General features: G+C 34.3%; 1 protein-coding gene across 1 annotated transcript in view; it reads right to left on the minus strand.

The window, feature by feature from the left end:
* Positions 1–20,881, minus strand: part of PRMT3 (protein arginine methyltransferase 3) — a 134,573-nt gene that overhangs the window by 57,387 nt on the left and 56,305 nt on the right. The window contains exon 11 of the mRNA XM_049649320.1: positions 1,798–1,876. Coding sequence (XP_049505277.1) covers positions 1,798–1,876 — 79 coding nt within the window. The remainder of the gene's footprint in view (positions 1–1,797; positions 1,877–20,881) is intronic.

The following is a 20,881-nucleotide window of genomic DNA, read 5'->3' on the forward strand; positions in this document are numbered from 1 at the left end:
CCTAGGCAGTTGAATGCTGATCTGTCTTCAATATGCCTCCAGATTACCTCAATGTTAATATTAGCTATATAAAAATACAAAAAGAACTAGAGTTAGGAGCCTTCACTTCATTCCTGATGGTGGGAAATACTCTGCTATTGTTTTCTCAACTATAACCTCATTATATTCATGCTGTAAGTTCTTAATGAATTTCACCAAGAAGTCAATTTAAATGTATTAAATTGCTGTCAGTCCTTCAGCAAGATCAATGAATACCATTCAGGGAGGTATGGAAACTGAATCTTCCCTAGAACATCAAAACGAGAATCAGATTTAATAAAGTGCATTTTAACAGGGAAATAAAAAGGGATGCTGAAAAGAACATGAATATTGGAATTGACAGATCGCGATTTAAAAAAAAAAAGTCAAGGCTTGGCCACTTAGTATGTATCCTCTAGGACACCTTTGGCTGTTGTGAGGATTACATGTGTAATAATATAAAAAAAAGTATATAGTATTTGGCAGCTGGTAGACAATCCACAAATAGTAGATAATATTAGTTTCAGTCATTAGGTATAATAGTCATTTTTAAAAAAGCCACTGAAATTATAGAATATATCAGATATAGCTAATTTTTGTAGGGTAAAGTATATCTAAAAATTCTAGCCAGATTCATGGCAGAAATCAGGAACACATCTTGAAATGCTTGCAGAAAATATAGTGATAAAATAAATGAGAGCATTTTGAAAAAGAAAGGCAATCCATTTAAAAGCTATTATAAGAGAATTCTATTGTGCTGGAGAATTTTCTATGCTTTATGTTTTGGTCTCACTGATTTTTACTGTATCATAATCGCCAAAGTGATTTCATATAATATGGATGGGCAGGAGGCATAAGTATGATTAAGTGCTTTATGTCACTAGTTCAAAATGTCTCATTTTCATCTACTTTTATATAACAATTTTATCAACTGTACTCTGACTGTGGAAACCATTTGATGATATTGACACTGGAGAAAGTGAAGGTGCAGGGAGAGGTGAATAAAGGGAGACAGATGCTATTCAATTCAGTTTTAATGATTTGATTCAATAAACTCACATGATGCTCCATCTACGTTCCAGGAGCTGTGGAGCTTGTTGAAGAATCAAATATGAACAAAACATAATCCCTGCTCTGAAAGGGACTGTTTGTATATAACTGTTCATAGCAGAAGGCTTATAAAAACCCAATTTCACTTTGTGTATACAGAATTAATATAAGAAAGCTTTCCAAATTTATTGGGATCCAATAAAAATACTGATAAAAAATCTAATATATACAGTATAAAAATACTGTTTGGATATGCTACACTTTAAAAACTTAGAAACCAGTCGGTTTTTAAATGTTCTCATTAAAACACAGAGATGACAGGTTTATATATTTAGTGAAGTCATGGAAAATTTGCCAGTAAAGTGTGTAATTTCCAACCTAGTATGAAATACTCTATTGGAAAAAAAAAAACAACTAAATGTCATAAGGATTAAGAATCAAAAGGAGTTTGTTAGATTTTGATTTCAATTATCAAATAGCTTCTAAGTCTAGTCCTTAGTATTTTTTGAAAAAGCATTCTTGAGAATACCATTAACTTAGAGTCCTGCATATCTTCTATAATGTTCTACTATCAACAGTAAACGACTGTCTTCAAGCTTCAGCTAATTGAAACATCTTTCATTTCTATTGGGAACTTTCTCCGTCATGCATAGTTTATTTGAAATCCAAAGGCTCACTTGGTTCTGCCAGACTAAAATTACATTATTAAAACTAGAATTTTATACTCACCCGATCCTCCTTTTGCCAAGTATTTGTTCTTTGCATAAAGGACAGAATCTAACATAGACTCAAAAAGAAGAAAATAGCCCTGCATAAAAAACATGAAAAACAAAAAAGGATTTTAGAAATGCACAATCAATATCTTCATATGTAGAACATTTTAAATATCTGGGCTACTCTTTTTATAAAAGGCATGTTTTTTTGTCTCTGCCATATACTTTTCTGCAAAGTTGAAATTACTTTTTGCATTAAATTCTCCAAGTAATTATAACGTGGACACAGAAAGTTTATTATGGTTGTATGTACTGAACCTTCTTTATCTGTGCTTCCACTTTCTAGACTATTTATTTCTTCCTCATTAAAAGGAAAGTCTGAGACAGAAATTGTTAAAATACCCTCTAACTCCCCTTGGAGTATTGCAATATTAATAATCTAGACAGTGATTCTCAACTAAATTTTGTCCCCGTCTCCCCCCCCCCCCCCCCGCAGGACATCTGGCAACGTCTAGTGCCATTTTTGATTGTCACAACTTGGCGGGGTCGGGGGAAGGTAGGATGCTACTGGCATCTAATAGGTAAAGCCAAGAGATGCTGACAAACAGGCTACAACATGCACAGGAAGACCTCACAACACACTGTCCAACCCCAAAAGTCGATAGGGCTAAGGTTAAGAAATCCTAGTCTAAAACACCATTTTCCAAAGAGCTTCCTGTCCAGTGACTTTCTCTTTTGTTTAAAAAAAAGTGAAAAGGGGAAAAAAGTAAAAAAAAAAAAAGGAAGGGAGGGAATCTTTAAGAAACACAGATGCTTCAATAGTTCTGGAAACTGTTAAAGAAATTTGTTAAACATACCTTAACCATGTGTTACCCACTTTTTGACTACAAACCTCTTTTTTTTTTTCACGTATTACACCTATCAACACCTTGCACAACTAGTGTTGTTCTATGTTCATGGACTACAGCTCTGGAGTACTCCAGATTTTAGAGACCAGTAATGCCTCTGCTATGAAAGGACAATTTCAGTACAGGTGAAAAGAAAATTTACCACTACTGGTATCATGAGTGAAGGGCAGATGTCAGCTTGAGTCAGTCCTTCTCCTTCTAGAGGACACCGCCCCCCCCACCCCCCCACTACCCTGGGGCAGCAGGGACAGCCAAGGGCTCAGCACAGTGCTTAGCACATAAAACACTTTATTACTGCTTAGAGTGAAACAACATGAATTCTGCCCTAATGACAGCATTCTAAATCAAAACTGCTCTTACTTCATTTGTTCTGTGCACAAATAACTGACAGGATAAATACAATATTCTTTAACCACGTGAGCAAAGACTTTTTAAAGGGGTCTCGAGAACAAGAAAAACCTGCACACCTGGGATGCATAATCTTCACAAAAGATTAATAAACAGCACATTTAACCTATAGAAAATATAGCTCTCAAGCCTGAATCACTTAAAACAACCTAATTAAACTGACACCAGCAACTCTACATTGATGTTTACACACTCCCAGCAACACACCAATTCACTGAGAAGAAAATGCTTGCCTACAAAAAAAAGACTAAGCAACAAAGCTCTTTTATTAATGTGTTAACATTAGGAAAATTAAGGACTTGGTGAAAACTGTTCTTCTGGCTAGAGTATTTCAGTAATACGTCTGACTGTTACAAGTTAGTTCCCTATTAATATCATCTGTGTACTCAAAGAACAGGGAACTTTTGGAAGTCAACTAAGAAATCTTTATCAATCTAACATAATTCATGCAGATCAATGCACACAAATGCTTATAAATAAGCACTCAACTGTTGATTAAAGCAAATTATAATTTATGCCAAGGAATTATTAAAAAAGAAGTCTTCTATTTACCTTATGGGAAAAAGATCAGCTGGTAAAACATGTTAATAGGTTAGGTGAAAAATTGTCCATATTTGTAAGATTATTGCATATTAAAACATTAAAATAAATAAAATAAATTCACATATTGGTAAAAATTATTCATTATAGTCTAGTCTTTTTTGGAAGGGGGCAAAAAAAATTAGTTTGTCATTGATTTGGCAGTGTGTCAAACCGTTTCTAGTATTTACTCTCAAACTGGTTGGCAAAATCTAAGTACTTTACTTCCCTATGTCCAAACTCTGTCTTAATTCCATGTACTACAAACAAACCAAAAGTCTTCTCCATCAGTAACTGAAAGTAGCTCCTTCTAACAACATGCTTATTTACTGCATTTATGACAAAGTTATTATTAGCCATCCACCAGAGATTAAATTGCAGCATATTTTATACTGGTGCTGCAGTCAATACCAATAGTGTAGTGGCAAAGAGGGTACACCTCAGGATTTAAATCCCAGAGAAATTCTTTTCTCCATGTGACCTTGGACAAGTTAAATTAACATCATTGTGTCTCAGTTTCTTCATCTGTAAAGTGACAACTATGGTATTCTACTTTATATTGGCTCCTGTGGGGATTAAATATGTTAATACATGTAAAAGGTTGGAAAAATAAATCTTATTTATTTAGCTAAAAAATTAAGAGCTATTTAAGAATATATTTGTAAAGGCTAATCAATTTTTTTAAATTATGGGTTTTTTAAAATTTATTTTTGAGCGAGACAGAGCGTGTGCGCGCAGGGGAGGGGCAGAAAGAGAGGGAGATGGAGAATTCCAAGCAGGTTCCGGGCTGTCAGTGCAGAGCCCGACGTGGGGCTTGACCTCACAAACTATGAGATCATGACCTGAACTAAAACCAAGAGTCGGACACACAACAGACTGAGATACACAGCGCCCCTAAAATTATGTTTACTAAATTGGAGAATAAAGGCTTATCAGTCTGTTCAGAATCATATGTTTATTCAATGGTCCTATATTACTATCCATGAGTCAGAACTGAAATTCCTGTCTTTGCTTTTTCAGGGATCTATGAATCATTTCAGAGATCTTGTATCATTTCTTTTCTCAGACCAGGCTAGACTATGCATATCTGTGCACATACAAAAAAAAAAAAAAAAAAAAAAAAAAAAAGCTCAAAATTTCTATACAATTAAGAAACAGAATTTTAAAACCCAATAAAAATAATTTGGCCACATTCACCAAATTAGTGCCATGGAATTCCTACTTTAAGATTCTTCTCACAAAGATAATCACAGGGATTTTTTTTCCCTAGGCAAAAACAAAAACAAAAACAAAAACAAAACAGTTTTATTTAATACTTCAAACTTTGGTATTTATACTTATGACTCTCCCATATGTCTTCTTCTATTGAAAATAACAAACATTAGGGGCGCCCGGGTGGCTTAGTCAGTTAAGTATCCAACTCTTGATTCCGGCTCAGGTCATGATCTCACAGTTCATGAGATTGAGCCTGAGTTGGATTCTGCACTGACAGCACAGCGCCTGCTTGGGATTCCCTCTCTGCTTCCCCTCCCCCCGCTTCTGTCTCTCAAAATAAATAAACATTAAAAAAAATAATAATATGGGGTGCCTGGGTGGCTCAGTTGGTTAACTGTTTGACTTCGGCTGGGTTTTTAGCCCTGTGTCAGGCTCTGTGCTGACAGCTCAGAGCCTGGAGACTGCTTTGGGTTCTTTGTCTCCCTCTCTCCCTCCCCCTCCCCTGCTTGTGCTCTGTCTCTGTCTCTCTCTCTCAAAAATAAATAAACAGTAAAAAAATAAATAAATAAATAAAATAACAAACATCAATAAGCATTTTTCCACATACCCTATAATGATAACCTTAGCTAAGCTTAAAATTCTGATCAAGCAGTAAGAGATAGTTTCAAAAGTTCTAACTATTCAAATAACCTAATTTTCACATTAGAGAAATCAGCACTAGACAGGTTAAACGATTTAAGTCATATGATCAGATGAATAATACCATTCAAATTTTAGCTCCCCTTATAAAACACTGGCTTTAAGATTCAATTCCTACTGTTGCTAAACTCAAGCGCAAACAAACAAAAGAAGAAGACAATCATTCTTGGCAGTAAAAATATCCTTTTTTAAAAGCCATGCTTTTCCTTCCCATTTTTTCAGACAGTCATCATTATTAGGTCCGAGAATTTCTGAAAGCAGATGATGAAACGCTTTTGTTGATACAGGTAAAGGATTTAGCACAGTGTTTGGCATAGGGTTAACACATAAAACCTATAAAAGGATGTATCACATGATTCTTTAGTTTGGCAGAAGGCACTATGTGGAGTCAGCTACCATGTGGTAGAACTGGGCTAAAATGGCTAGAAGCAGAAGGCTAAACCAAGTCTTTCTTCTTTCATTGTTCCCATTTTTATCTTTTTCTCTCTTCATTGGTATACAATTAAAAATGGTATTCTGAATCTATTTCTGATATGTTTTTCACTTCAGCATCAAGGTATTGCTTATGTAAGTATATGATGAGGCTTCTATTCTGTCTAAATAGCTTATAAACCTTAAGTTAAAGAACAGCTGAACTAGTAAATTAACAGAAAAGTATTCCTTCGAACCAACAATAGATTATACATTTCTTCATATTTAACGTACCTCCTAAATATGCTACTCAATGGAGACTGGCCATTTTACTGGCCATTCATTTCACTTAGTAGTCAGATTTCTGCTCAAGTATTACCTCCTCAGAAAGGTTTTTCCTGATATCTCCACGTAAAATATCATCTTTTTCCTCCTCTGAGCTCTATCTCTTTACCCTACTTGGTATTTCATTGTGGCACTCATGAATTAAAATGTTGTGTATTTTTGTGTTTAACTTCTGACTAAAATTAAAATGTAAGCTCCAAGAGGTGCAAGAACTCTATCTATCTATCTATCTATCTATCTATCTAGATATCTGTTTTATTTTTGAGAGAGAGAAATCGAGAGTGAGCGGGGCAGGGAGAGAGAAGGAGGCACAGAATCTGAAGCAGGCTCCAGGCTCCAGCTGTCAGCATAGAGCCCAATGCAGGGCTCGAACCCATGAACTGTGAGAACATGACCTGAGCCGAAGTCGGATGCTTAACCAACTGAGCCACCCAGGCGCCTCTATCTATATTGTTTGAAGTTATATTACTAAGGCTACAAATGTGGCTGGTAGACAGAAGTAACTCAGTAAGGAATTTCTGAATGAATAAAAGAATCAGAGTTACTAATATCATACATCATTATATTTGTTAAAATGAAACTATCTGCTTTTTGCTATTTTTCTGGTGCAAAATAAAACTGGTTATTTTAAAATGCTGTTTTGCTTTCAAATTAAATTTCTCAAATAGCAATAGTAGTGATAGTTATTAGTGATTAGTATTGTATTAAGTATCTTTATAAGGATTAACTTATTTAATTCTTCCCTAAAGCACATTTTATTGTTATTTCCATTTAACTGATAAGGCTTACAATGTTGAGTAACTTAAAAAAAAAAGTTAATAGTTACAGAAACATCTGAATGAGCCAGAATTTGAACCTTGGTCTAACTGCAGAGTATGTTCTGTATAACTATTCTATGTTGCTTCTTAAATTGATTTACCTAATTGAAAATAAGATTTAGTATTTACAAGGACTCAAGTGTTTTGAAATGAAAAATTTCCCATAGAGCATATTAAACAAGATTAGAATTTATAATAGATATATGATTTATAATATTTCAAAGTGATAATTGGTTGGCAACTGGCTCTTAGCCACTGTCCATTATGAAAATTATGTGTGGAAAATCAATGCAAACATTAGAATATATGTAGAACCAATACATGATGTCTATGAGAAAAATACATTTAGCTTAAAATATTAGCAGATGAAAAGATTCATATATGTATTGCTAACTGTTGACTTTTCCCTCAACTTTCCACTTTGCTAAACTTCATTCTACTATAGGCTCCCTATGTGATAGAATAGCCTTTAATTTCCTGGGAACTGTCCTTGGTTCTGAACCAAGTCATTTATTACTGATATCAGAAGGCGCTGCTCCAAATGCCCGGCTCATCTGCAGTGTAATTCAGACTGTAATTTCACAGGCTGCTGCCTCACCTGTAGGGGTGCCATCTGGAAGAGAATTATACCCAATATTTTCTCCCATGATGCTCATGGGGCACTCTTCTTTCCAAACTGACATTTACTTTTTAAAATTAAAATTTGCATTTACACTTCAAAAATTAATTACTACAAAAGGAACACACAGGATTAAATCTGGGACTAAGATATTAACACTGTTCATTGAAATGGGAATCTTATTTTTAAAGTGCTTGCTCATATCTTGGATAAATTAATCGTAAAAGAAACGTGATACCTTCAGTCTAAGGTCTTCTCTAATTTTTTTTTTCATGCAAATAACTGAATTACAGATATACTCCTAGGCAGAATTAACTTATTAAAAAAAACAGAGGCAGGAGAGATCACAAATAAAATGAAGAGTTAATCTAGGAAGTCAAGTGACAAATACTCAATAATTGAATTTATCTAAAGATAAAAGTACAAGATTACTTCTAACAAGTAAGTATGGCTATCAAATCTAAACCCCAATTTTTAGTATATTTCTGAAGCATAATAAATATTTATGACATCTTTTTCCAATACTACTCTCAATTCTATTAAGTTTACTGTAGACAGAGTTGTTATCCAATGGTACTGGGACTATTAGTTTGTTGTTAATTGAAAAAGTACTTTTAAGAAAAAAAATACAAATACACATATAGTTTTGTTTACTAATACTCTTTGAGGGTGAATCTATGAATTAGAATCTTCACAATCTTCCTTACATAAACCATATTCATAATGGATTGTAAGTAATCTCCAGTTTTGGCTATTTTAAAATAGAAAAAATAATCTAAGGGTACTTGGCAAGTGGAGAATCTCTGAATACAGTGACTCCCACCTTCCTGCTTCTAGTCTTTCACAACTGATTTGTTACTACTTTATTCAACAGGAATATTTTTTAAAATCTTGTTCAAAAGCTTATATTAACTGATATAGTTAATATTAACTGATATTACATAAAGAGGCAGGGAAACAAACACAATAAGCTCTTGGTAAACATGTAATACAACTAATAGGAGCAAAACAAGAGCAGCACAATAAAAGGTAATTTATCAGCTTTAAGTGTTCAGTTAGGCATGGAATTTAGCACCTTATACAAAAAAAGAATTCAGAACATCATTAATTTGATGAACTAAACACAGGCTGGTAAAGAAGTGTCTATTGTATATTCATGTGACAAAATGTATCTTAATGATGCCACCTTTTAAGGAAAATTTTCTCTTATGTCCCATACTACGTCAGGTGGGCTTTATAATATAATGTCGTTTAGAGATTGAGTTATTATCAATACATAGAAATGAGAACTTTAAAGCAAGGGTTCTCAACCTTGGCACTGTTGACAGATTTTGGGCCAGATAATACTTTATTGTAGATGCAAGCCTGTCCATTGTATGACGTTTAGGAGTACCCCTGGCTCCTACCTACCAAAACCACCGGCACTCCCCTCCTGTCTCTCTCCCTCCCAAACCTCCCATTGTAAAAACTTAAGATGTTTCCAGACATTTCTCATTGCCAAAATATCCCCAGGTGGGTAAAACTGGACACCCCTCACCACTGAGAACCACTGCTCTAGAAATATCAAAAAAAGTAATTAGATAAGTATTTTCTCCTAATCTACAGTGCTCTCTGCTAAAAATGTGCCAAACTTAAGTTTTTACAAGATATGATGTAACTTCTATTTATTTCATTGTCACATTCATAATAGTCTTACACACTGAATACCTGAACTGTGAAGTTTTTTCAATGATTCCCCAGTCTATCCCTTGACTCTTTTAATTTAAAATGTGCTAATGCTAATGAACTTATCACAAATGTGATAATGAAATTATATGAGATTTAAAAATTATGTATAAAATCATTTTGGGTAAGGTACTTTCCTTACTGACAGCTCTAAAATCACTGAGAGAGATATTATGCTTACACACTTGGCAAATGCAAGGTAGCTGTTGATATTAAGCAACAAGAATATCTGTATCCTTTACATTAAGTTACTATAGAATGGGTAGGAAAAATAATGTTTGCACATGTATGCGCACATGAGCGCACACACACACAGATATCTTCTCGATGTTTTATGTGTCTAGCTAAGAAATTTCTTAAAGCAGAATTTCTGGATTAAAGGGCAGGCACATTTAGGTTCTGATCTGTATCAGGGTGCCTGGGTGGCTCAGTTGGTTAAACATTTGACTCCAGCTCAGGTCATGATCTCACTTCAAACTCTGCGTCGGGCTCTCTGCTGTCAGCCCAGAGCCCACTTCAGATCCTCTGTCTCCTTCTCTCTCTACCCCTCCCCCACTCTCTCTTTCTTTCTCTCAAAAATAAACGTTAAAAAAAAAAAAAAAAGATTTTGATCCGTATCATCAAGCTGCCTCCAGAAAGACTGACAATTTTTATCCTCACAACTGTGTAACTGAATTAAAGACTTATATGTGGATAAAAAAGAGATAAAATTTGTAGACAATATTTTCATATTCTGGAGTGGGGTGGGGGAGAGAACTAACTATAAAGAAAAAGACCAGTAAGTTTGACTAGATTAAAATTCAGAACCTGTGTTCATCAAAAAACATAAAAAGAATTAAAAGGCAAATCCGAGTTTGAAAAGATATCAAACACACACACACACACACACACACACACACACACACACATACAACCCCTTTACCTGCTACAAAGAAAACAAATCATTAAGAAAAACACAGGCAATTCAAAGGAAAATGGACAAAAGAATTATACACAATTTCTTCACAAAATAGGAAGTCCAAATAGTCAATAATCATACGTAGAGATGGTACATATGGTAATGATGAGCTTCATTAGTAATTCAAACACAGTGAGAAACTACTACTGATAACAGAGCGGCAAGAATTATGAAGCCATACAATGTTCAGTGTTGACAGGTATATGGAGTAATAAAGAAAAATTTTACTACTTTGGAAAAGTTTGGCATTATCTAATAATGCAGAAGAGCAGTGCACCCTGTTATCTAGCAATTCTACTTAAAAAAATTTTTTTTTAAAGTTTATTAATTTTTGAGAGGCAGAGACAGACAGAGCACAAGTGGGGAGGGGTAGAAAGAGAGGGAGACAGAGAATTGGAAGCAGGCTCCAGGCACTGAGCTGTCAGCACAGACCCTGACATGGAGCTCGAACCCACGAACCGTGAGATCATGACCTGAGCCAAAGTCGGACGTTTAACCAACTGAGCCACCCAGGTGCCCCTAGCAATTCTACTTCTAAAAATACTTCTAAAAAAGCACACTCGACTGTTATATCATACATGTACAAGTATACTATAACATTATTATTCGTCATTGTAAAAGAAATGGAAATGATCCAGTACCCACCAACTTCAGAATAATAAACACACTGTTGTATATTCACACAGGAGAATATATAGAAATGAAAATGAACAAATTATGCATACTGGCAATATTGATGAAAGTGGAAAAAATGTAAAGAAAAGCAAGGAAATGATCACCATAGAGGTCAGGTGAGTGGTAACCTCTCTGGGGTAGGAAAGAAGTTGTAACACATATAATTAAAAGATAAAAAGATACTGAAAAGACATTTGAAAAAATATATAAGAAAGACATTTGAAGATGAAATTAGAATATAAAGATATCTAAAAAAAGGTGAAAAGATACTTGGCAGCTGCTTTCTATATTTGGATCTGACTGGTGATTATACAGGTGTTCATTACATAACTATTTCTTACACTGTAAGCTTAGCAAATCTTCTGTGTATGTTATATTTCACAACTTATTAAAAGAAAGATTTACATGCCTAGTTATATAACATGCAATAGTCTGGGAGAAAGCAAAAGGAACACATACTCAAATCTGTTTATAAATGCTTAGAACACATCTGGAATAGTACACAATTAATTAGAAAAATGCTAAAGTAAATTAAAGGACCAAGAATATTATCAGGGACAAAGAACAATACTTCATAATTATAAAGAAGCCAAACCTTATCAACAATACATAACAATTCTAATGTAAATGTACCCCAAAACCACATAAAAATATCTGAAGCAAAAACTGACAGAAGTGAAAAGAGAAACAACTCCTGAAGTACAGGTAAAAACTGTATTATTCTTTTAATAGTTAACAGAACAAGTAGACTTAAAATAGTAAGCATTTAAAAGACGTGAATCATACTATCAACCAACTTGATCCAATTGACAATTATGTAACAGTCCATTCAATGACAGCAGAATCCACATTCACTCAAATTAATGTGGAACATTCAACAAAATAGACCATATTCTGGGCCATAAAGCAAGTCTGAACAAATTTAATGGAATGATAAAATACACAGTATGTCCTTTGATATCAACCAAATTAAATCATAAACCAGTAAAAGAAAGATACCTAAAAAAAACTGCCAAACACTTAGAAATTACACAACATACTTCGAAATAATTCATTGATCAAAGCAGAAATCCCGGGGTAATATTTTGAGTTGAATAAAAAAAATCATGGGATAAAGCTACAACGGTCATAATGGGAAATTTATTTAAGAGATGAAAAAAGCAAAGTGTAGAACAATATGCAAAATATGCTTACCCTACCCTAAATTTAAGGGTGGGGTTTGTCAGGTATTTTGTTCACTGTTTTATCCTAGCTAGAACAGTGCCGGGCACCTAGAAGCCACACAATATTTGTTCACGGAATGAGTGTGCCAAGGAGTATAAATACCCATTTTATAACTTATTATGTCTCAGGAAGGATACACTAGAAATTGGTAACAAATTTTGTTGGGGGATTCTGTGTAGGTCCTGAGTGGTAAAGACAAGATGAAATTTGGAACTTCTATGTATTATTAGTCAAAAAGCAATAATAAAATTTTACATGTATATAACAAATAATTTGTCAGAGCAGCTATTTCATTATTTTACTTGATCACTATCTTCCATACAAGAGGAATAATTCTAGTAGCTACCATTTATTAAAAATTTTTTTTTAATGTTTATTTTTGAGAGAGAGATAGAGAGAGAGAGACAGAGCATAAGCAGGGAAGGGGCAGAGACAGACAGAGACACAGAATCTGAAGCAGGCTCCAGGCTTGAGCTGCCAGCACAGAGCCTGATGCTGGGGCTCGAACCCACGAGCCATGAGATCATGACCTGAGTCGAAGTCGGACGCTTAACCAACTGAGCCACCCAGGCTCCCCACTACCATTTATTCATTTATTTTTTAATTTAATTTTTTATTTTTTAAAATTTACATCCAAATTAGTTAGCATATAGAGCAACAATGATTTCAGGAGTAGATTCCTTAGTGCCCCTTATCTATTTAGCCCATCCCCCCTCCCACAACCCCTCCAGTAACCCTCAGTTTGTTCTCCATATTTATGAGTCTCTTCTGTTTTGTCCCCCTCCCTGTTTTTTTTTGTTTCCCTTCCCTTATGTTCATCTGTTTTGTCTCTTAATGTCCTCATATGAGTGAAGTCATATGATTTTCATCTTTCTCTGACTAATTTCACTTAGCATAATACCCTCCAGTTCCATCCACGTAGTTGCAAATGGCCAAGATTTCATTCTTTTTGATTGCCGAGTAATACTCCATTGTGTGTGTGTGTGTGTGTGTGTGTGTGTGTGTGTGTATACACACCACTTCTTCTTTATCCATTCATCCTTTGATGGACATTTGGGCTCTTTCCATACTTTGGCTATTGTTGATAGTGCTGCTATAAACATGGGGGTGCATGTGTTCCTTCGAAACAGTACACGTGTATCCCGTGGATAAATGCCTAGTAGTGCAGTTGTTGGGTCATAGGGTGTTCTGTTTTTAGTTTTCTGAGGAACCTCCATACCGCTTTCCAGAGCGGTTGCACCAGCTTGCATTCCCATCCCCACTACCATTTATTAAGCAACTATTATGTGCTTGCTACTCCCCTGCAGGATTACTTCCTGCCTCTTCTCATACCTCACAACATATAGTTGTAATAATTCTTTATGCATTCTCTTTTAAAGTTTGAAAAACTTTTTATCAGTTTAAAAGTCTTTCTCCCACTAGATGGCACTCTCATTTAATGAACAAAAGACTGAGAGTTAAATTGGTTCTTTTCTTCAAATTGCAGCAAATGGTCCAATAAGCAAGTATATTAAAAGCAAAACTGAATCATCTCAAGATCTTTCCATATGCACACGTGGGTCTCCCCCTTACTCCAGAGTTACAGAATTGGTTTCCCAGGATAAGAGTAGAATATCCATATTAATTTTTATTAAAAAAAATTATTTTAAAGTAATCTCTACACCTAACATGGGGCTTGAAATCACAACCCCGAGATCAAGAGTTGCTGTACCGACTGAGCCAGCCAGGCACCCCAATGCGTACTGATTTTTAAAAGTGTTCCTAATCCCCATGCCAGATGAAAAAAATCTTTAATTATAACTGGATAGTCAACTTTAAAAATTGCAACTAAAATATTAACTAGCATTTTTATTAAAGAAAATTACATTAAAGTGTGTGTGTGTGTGTGTGTGTGTGTATGTATGTACATACATATATATATACATATAACAATGTATAAAGTATGCTATCTTTTGCATATAAGACATAAGGGTAAAAATATAAATAGATACATAGCTACTATTTTTAAAAATAAGTTAAAAGCTTTAAAAAGGTTATCTATTCACTTAGGGACAAAAGAAATGGAACCACATAATTTCCTCATAATTAAAACATAACAATTAAACTAAACAAAGGAAAAAGCAATTCCCCAAATTGGAGAAAAAGGAAATAAATAAGTCTGGTTGTATGTCAAGTTGGTTACATAACCAGTGAAAGTAATTCCTTCAAATGACTTTCAAACACAATATTTAGATTGGACATTTCTCATGAGATGTATTCTAGAACAAAATATAAAAGACCTTCAACTGCATTTAGAAGCCTTACTGTTTAGTAGTAAAGTTGGTGTAAAATTTGTGAAACCATAATAAAGCAAATAAATAATTAGAATTATCTTAAGAATCAAGATTTTCTGCATGGAAAAAATACAACTATAAAACTAAAAACTTCAAGTAAAAATTGTATAATCTTAAATTGGAAAAATCAGTATAAACTCATATTTTTTATATTAAAAAATAGCTACATCTGTCCACTAAAAGACACACACAAGCAATGACATTCCAATGACAGTTCATTAATCTGAAAATGGTAAATAAATAGAAAAGATTGAGAATTTATCCTAATTTTCCTATATAAACTATAGTTCATAACCAAATATTTGATGAGAGAATATACTTAAGGAATAATTTCAGCTAACACATGGAGAACAAATGATACATACAAAATATCAAAATTTTGCAACTTTTAATGAAATAATGAATCCAAGAAATCATTTTCATTGGCTTCTAAAACCATTAGGTAGGTTTATAATGAATAGATTAGGCTGACAACTCCAAAAGCCACTTATCAACCTTAATATAATAGAAAGAGACATTAAGAGTCCCTTGATTCAATGCAAGAGAAACAAACTACCACCACCCTCCATGAAGTATTCTAGAAAAAACACACACACAACTTTAATTTGTTAATCCTCCATTTCTAGACCTCCTCGTATTTATGGTTTACAAGAAATACAAGGGATAGAAAAACATGTTAAATGACACCATGAGGATGCAATCATCAAAATCTAGAATATGGAAAACTCTACAGGACAACAGACCCAGTGTCTTCGAAAAATGGCAAGAAAAAGAAGAGGTGAACCTATAGACTACAGATTTTAGACTTGATACCAAAAGCATGACCCATAAAATACAAATGAATAAACACCGACTTCACCAAAATGAAAAATTTCTGTTCTGTGAAAGGCCTTGTTAGGGGACTGGCTACAGACTGGAAAAAATATTTGCAAACCACATATCGAATAAAAAACTCACAAAAAAGAACTATCAAACTTGGCGGTAAATCAACAATCCAATTAGAAAATGAGCAAAAAACACAAATAGATATTTTACTGAATAAAAGATGCAGAAGGCAAATATGTATATGACAAGATGTTTAACATCATTAGCCATTAGGGAAATGCAAATTAATTTTTTTTTTAACGTTTATTTATTTTTGAGACAGAGAGAGACAGAGCATGAACGGGGGAGGGGCAGAGAGAGAGGGAGACACAGAACCGAAAGCAGGCTCTAGGCTCTGAGCCATCGGCCCAGAGCCCGACGCGGGGCTCGAACTCATGGAACGTGAGATCGTGACCTGAGCTGAAGTCAGACGCTTAACTGACTGAGCCACCCAGGCGCCCCCGGGAAATGCAAATTAAAATCACATGAGATATCAATACACACCTATCAGAATGGCTTCAACAAAAAACAGTGACAATATACAATGTTGGCAAGAATGTAGATGGATGTTGCCACTGGAACAGTCATATTGGTGGTAAGAATATAAAATGGTACAGCCCCTCTAGAAAACAGTTTAGCAGTTTCTTATGGAATTAAATATGCAATTACCATATGACTAGCTATTGTACTCTTGAGCATATATATGAGAGAAATGAAAACGTATGTTTACACAAAATTATATACACAAATGTTCATACAGCTTTATTTGTAACAGCCCCAAACTGGATATTCTTCAAAAGTTAAGTGGTTAAAATACTATGGTATATCCATACCATGGAATACTACTCAGAAACTAGGGAGACTATTGATATGTACAATAATTTGGATGAATCTCCAGGGAATTAAGCTAAGTGAAAAAAGCCAATCCAAAAAGGTCACATCCTATATGATTCCATTTCATTCTTGAAATGACAAAACTATAGAAATTGAGAACAGATTGGTGGTTGCTAGAGGTCAAGGCTGGGGACGGGAAGAGGGAAGTGTGTATGGCCATAAAAAGATAACAGGAGGGTTCCTTGTACCAATGAAACTGTTCTGTATCTAAATGGTACCAAAATCAATATTCTGGTTGTGCTGCTTCACCATAGTTAAGATGTTATCATTGAGAGAAACTGGGTAAATAGTACAAGGCATCTCTCTGTATTATTTCTTACCACTGCATGTGATAACCTACAATTATCTCAAAATAAAAAGTTTAATCAAAAAGATTTATGAAACAAATTAATCAAATTCAACATGTATACAGAACTCAGATCCTGATTCAAACAAATCAAAAGTAAAAATATATACAAAATTCATGCAACAATCAGGGAAATGTGAACAGACTGAATATTAAGAATATTTTTAAGGGGCGCCTGGGTGGCTCAGTTAGTTAGGCATCCAACTTCAGCTCAGGTCATGATCTCATGGTTTGTGGGTTCGAGCCCTGCATCGGGCTCTGTGCTGACAGCTCAGAGCCTGGAGCTTGCTTTGGATTCTGTGTCTCCCTCTCTCTCTGCCCCTCCCCCACTCACACTCTGTTTCTGTCTCTCAAAAATAAATAAATGTTAAAAAAAATTTTAAAGAATATTTTTATAATATGGAATTGTGGCTACATTGGTAATTTTGTTAGGTTCAGTAATATAATGAATAAAGGCATAATAAGCACACACTTTTATAAGTACTTATCAGTTAAAGATAGCAAAAAAATATATAATAGCGCAAAGATAAATAAAACAAAAATTACAAACACTGATAATTGTTGAGGCAGGGTGATAGGTACAATTGTTCACTGAAACATTCATTCTAAATTTTTCACATTGGAAAATATCCCTAATAAAGTGTTTTTAAAAATCAAAAACAGTAAGTAACAGTGGTCTGCATATGTTTATGTCCCAGGTACAAAGCAAAAACAAATACAAATCATTTGGGGTAAAACCCAAGCATCAAAGAATTTTTCACAGATAAAATAAAAGCCTTAGGTCAATATATAGCAGAATATCAAACAGTACTAAACACTCAAATAAACAAGTTCTAAGCACCATGAATAAAGGCTAGTAGAAACAACAATCAGCAAAAGCAGATGTGCAAACTCTCTGCTACTGTTTATGATTCATGAGATTAAAAGTGGCTTGAAGATCATAACAAGCAAGCAAAATTTTAAAAGACCCTAAGAGAATTCCTACAAGTGAAAAAAAAAGATTAACTGAAATTTTGAAAACTCAATAGATGAGTTTAACTGATAATTAGAAAGAGTTTCAGAAAAAATTAGTGAATTGGTAGACTGAACTGAAGAAGTTATCTGGAATGCAACCCCAAAAGTCAAAACAATAGAAAATGCAAAGTCGTGTGAGAGGTATAGAAGATAGAGAAGTCTAATAAATGTGTGATAGCAATTCTAGAAAGATTTATTAAATAAGATACAAAAACTCAAATGATAAAAGAATTCTGACAACACATTAAATGTTAAGAATGTCTATTCATCAAATCACATCAAAAAAATAGTGCAATGACAAGCCACATGCTGCTAACAAACAAGTGACAGACAATTATCAAGACAAGCTAGGTTACCCTACATTCACAAACAATATCCAAATTATCACTTAAAACAAAAAAAGATTTATTTCTTACATCACAGGCTGACAAGAGTCATTGCTTATTATAATTACCCAGGAGTCAGGCTGACAGAAGGTTCATATTAATAAATGCTTCCACAATCACTGATATATAGAAAGGGGATGTGGCAAATTGTGTACTGGCTGTTAAACATTCTGTGTGTATACGACTTTCACTGTCCAAAGTAATTCACAGGGCCACATCTAACTTCAAAGGAGATAGAGTAAAATTCTAATATGTGCCCAGAAACCAGGAGAGGCAGAAGACAGAAGAGCTCTAACAAATTGGCAACTAGAATAAATAAGGAACTCTTTCAAAAAATAATAAAAAGATAAAAAGCCCCAAGAGGAAGACAGGCAAAAGAAATTGGCTGAAAATGCCAAAATGAGCCATGCACACATTGTTCTTAAACATTATTAAGTATTTGAATTATGTACTCCCTCTGAAATTCTTACATAAAATTGTACTCCAGAATTTCCCTCTGAATACAAAATGAAATGGAAAAAACTAGCAATTGAAATAGTCAAAGTATTTATTATTTTTTATCTTGGGAACATGCCTGTAATGCATTAGTTGTATCTTCATGGATATATACAAGAGGAGATCTCTGTCTCTGCAATCTCTTAGCAATTGCCTGTGATGTGCATCACATTCTCGCTTAATGCTTATTTAATAAGAAAAGTGTGTTCATTCTCTTCTAAAACACAGTAGTCACATAGAACTGAACAAGGGAAGAGGAAATAACACCAAAACTAATATCCATAAGAAAAAAAATACAAAATGTTTGTTCTTCAGGGCTTATTGGTTCTGTAACAAGGGTTCCTTAGAGCACTTAGTCAACTTATGTGGAGGGCAAAAGTGCCAATGCCTTTGTTTTTCTAATGGTAAATTATCTCTCAAATATGATAGTACTGGTGTGTTTCTTCTTTAATAATAGCATGAAGAATAATAATTCAAGAAAAAAGTAATAGTTAGAACTGTTTTTAGAAATCACTTGAATGTGAATGGGATTCAGCTAAATCAGTACTTACAAATACTGGCCTTGGGGCGCCTGGGTGGTTCAGTCAGTTGAGCTTCTGACTTGATTTCGGCTCAAGTAATGATCCCAGGATCGGGAGATAGAGCTCCGCACCTCAGGCTCTGCACTGAGCATTAAGCCTGCTTAGGATTCTTTCTCTCTCTCTCCCTCTGCCTCTCTCCCCCATTCACACTCACACTTTCTCTCAAATAAATAAAATGAAAAAAAGTATATATATAAAAAAGAAATATTGGCTTCAAATGCCAAATATTAGAAAAAGAAAAGCTGAAAATCAATGATCTAAGCTTCCACTTTAAAAATTTTTTTTTAATGTTTTTATTTATTTTTGAGAGAGAGTGAGAGAGTGAGAACATGGGCAAGTGGAGGAGGGGCAGAGAGAGGGAGAGAGAGAAACAGAATCCGAAGCAGGCTCCAGGCTCGGAACCGTCAGTACAGAGCCCAACGTGGGGCTCAAACTCATGAACGACAAGATCATAACCTGAGCCGAAGTTGTATGCTTAACTGACTGAGCCAACCACACGCCCTTAAGCTTCCATTTCAAGAAGCTAGAAAAAGAGCGGCAAATCAAACTTTAAGAGAAAATAAGGAAATAATAAAGATTGAAGTGGAAATCAGTACAAAAGAAAACAAATGTTGATAAAGAAAAATCAACAAAGCCACAATTTGGGTTCTTTGAAAAGAGCAGTAAGGGACAAACCCTTAGCAAAACTGATCAAGACAAATTACATGTTATTTCCTAATAACAGGGAATAGATTAAGCCTTGGGTTTGTCTCTGGTCATGGTACTTTTATTGGATAGTAGCACATATTAATAAAAGTAAGTAAGTAATAAAAGTCTTCCTGAAGACTGAATTCCAGGAAAGGTCAGCTAGCCTCACATTCACTCAACTTCAAGTTACTTTAAATTGGGTATTCCCAAATAAATATTCTAGTATTAAAAAAGGATAGAGGGAAGAGAATGGAAAATGGAGCAGACCAAATCAATGTATCACCACTACTGAAAAATTTACTCGAAGTAAGTAATCTACCAAGAACAGGTCAGAAAAACCATTCATAAGAACAGATCAACATTTACTGTAACTAACTCCTACCCTAAAATTCTCACTTAACTTAAATAAACAATGACTTCATAGTCCTGCCATCTAAATTTTGCCAATTTGGAGACTCTATTATAGATAGTATAACATGTGAAAGATCTATACTCAAAGAAAACCAAAGAGGACAATTATCTTCATCAAGCCCTTTTGAATCAGTTTCAAAAAGAACTGTAAGTCATGGTTTCTTAAACTTGTCCCTTGAAGTATCTCTAAAGGCAAAGGAGAATGAACTGAAATTCCCTAGGAAGGACTTACTAAAATCAGCACAGCAAGGGCTCAAGTAGCTATGAAGGCTAATAGTTTATCATAAAATTTTGTGAGAATTTTATATTCCACTCCAAAAATATATAAATAATGCTTTTTCCTCCCAAATCTTCATACCATATCTAACCTGTTACTGCTCAAACACATGATTGGCAGCTATCTAAATCCAGATGCAAGTACAGGAACAAGTTTTCTTTACTACAAATTGGTAGCATTTATAGGATTACTCAAGTCTTGTGAATCAAATTATTTGTTCATGGATAA

Source organism: Panthera uncia, chromosome D1 (assembly GCF_023721935.1).
Source record: "Panthera uncia isolate 11264 chromosome D1, Puncia_PCG_1.0, whole genome shotgun sequence".
Lineage (NCBI taxonomy): Eukaryota > Metazoa > Chordata > Mammalia > Carnivora > Felidae > Panthera > Panthera uncia.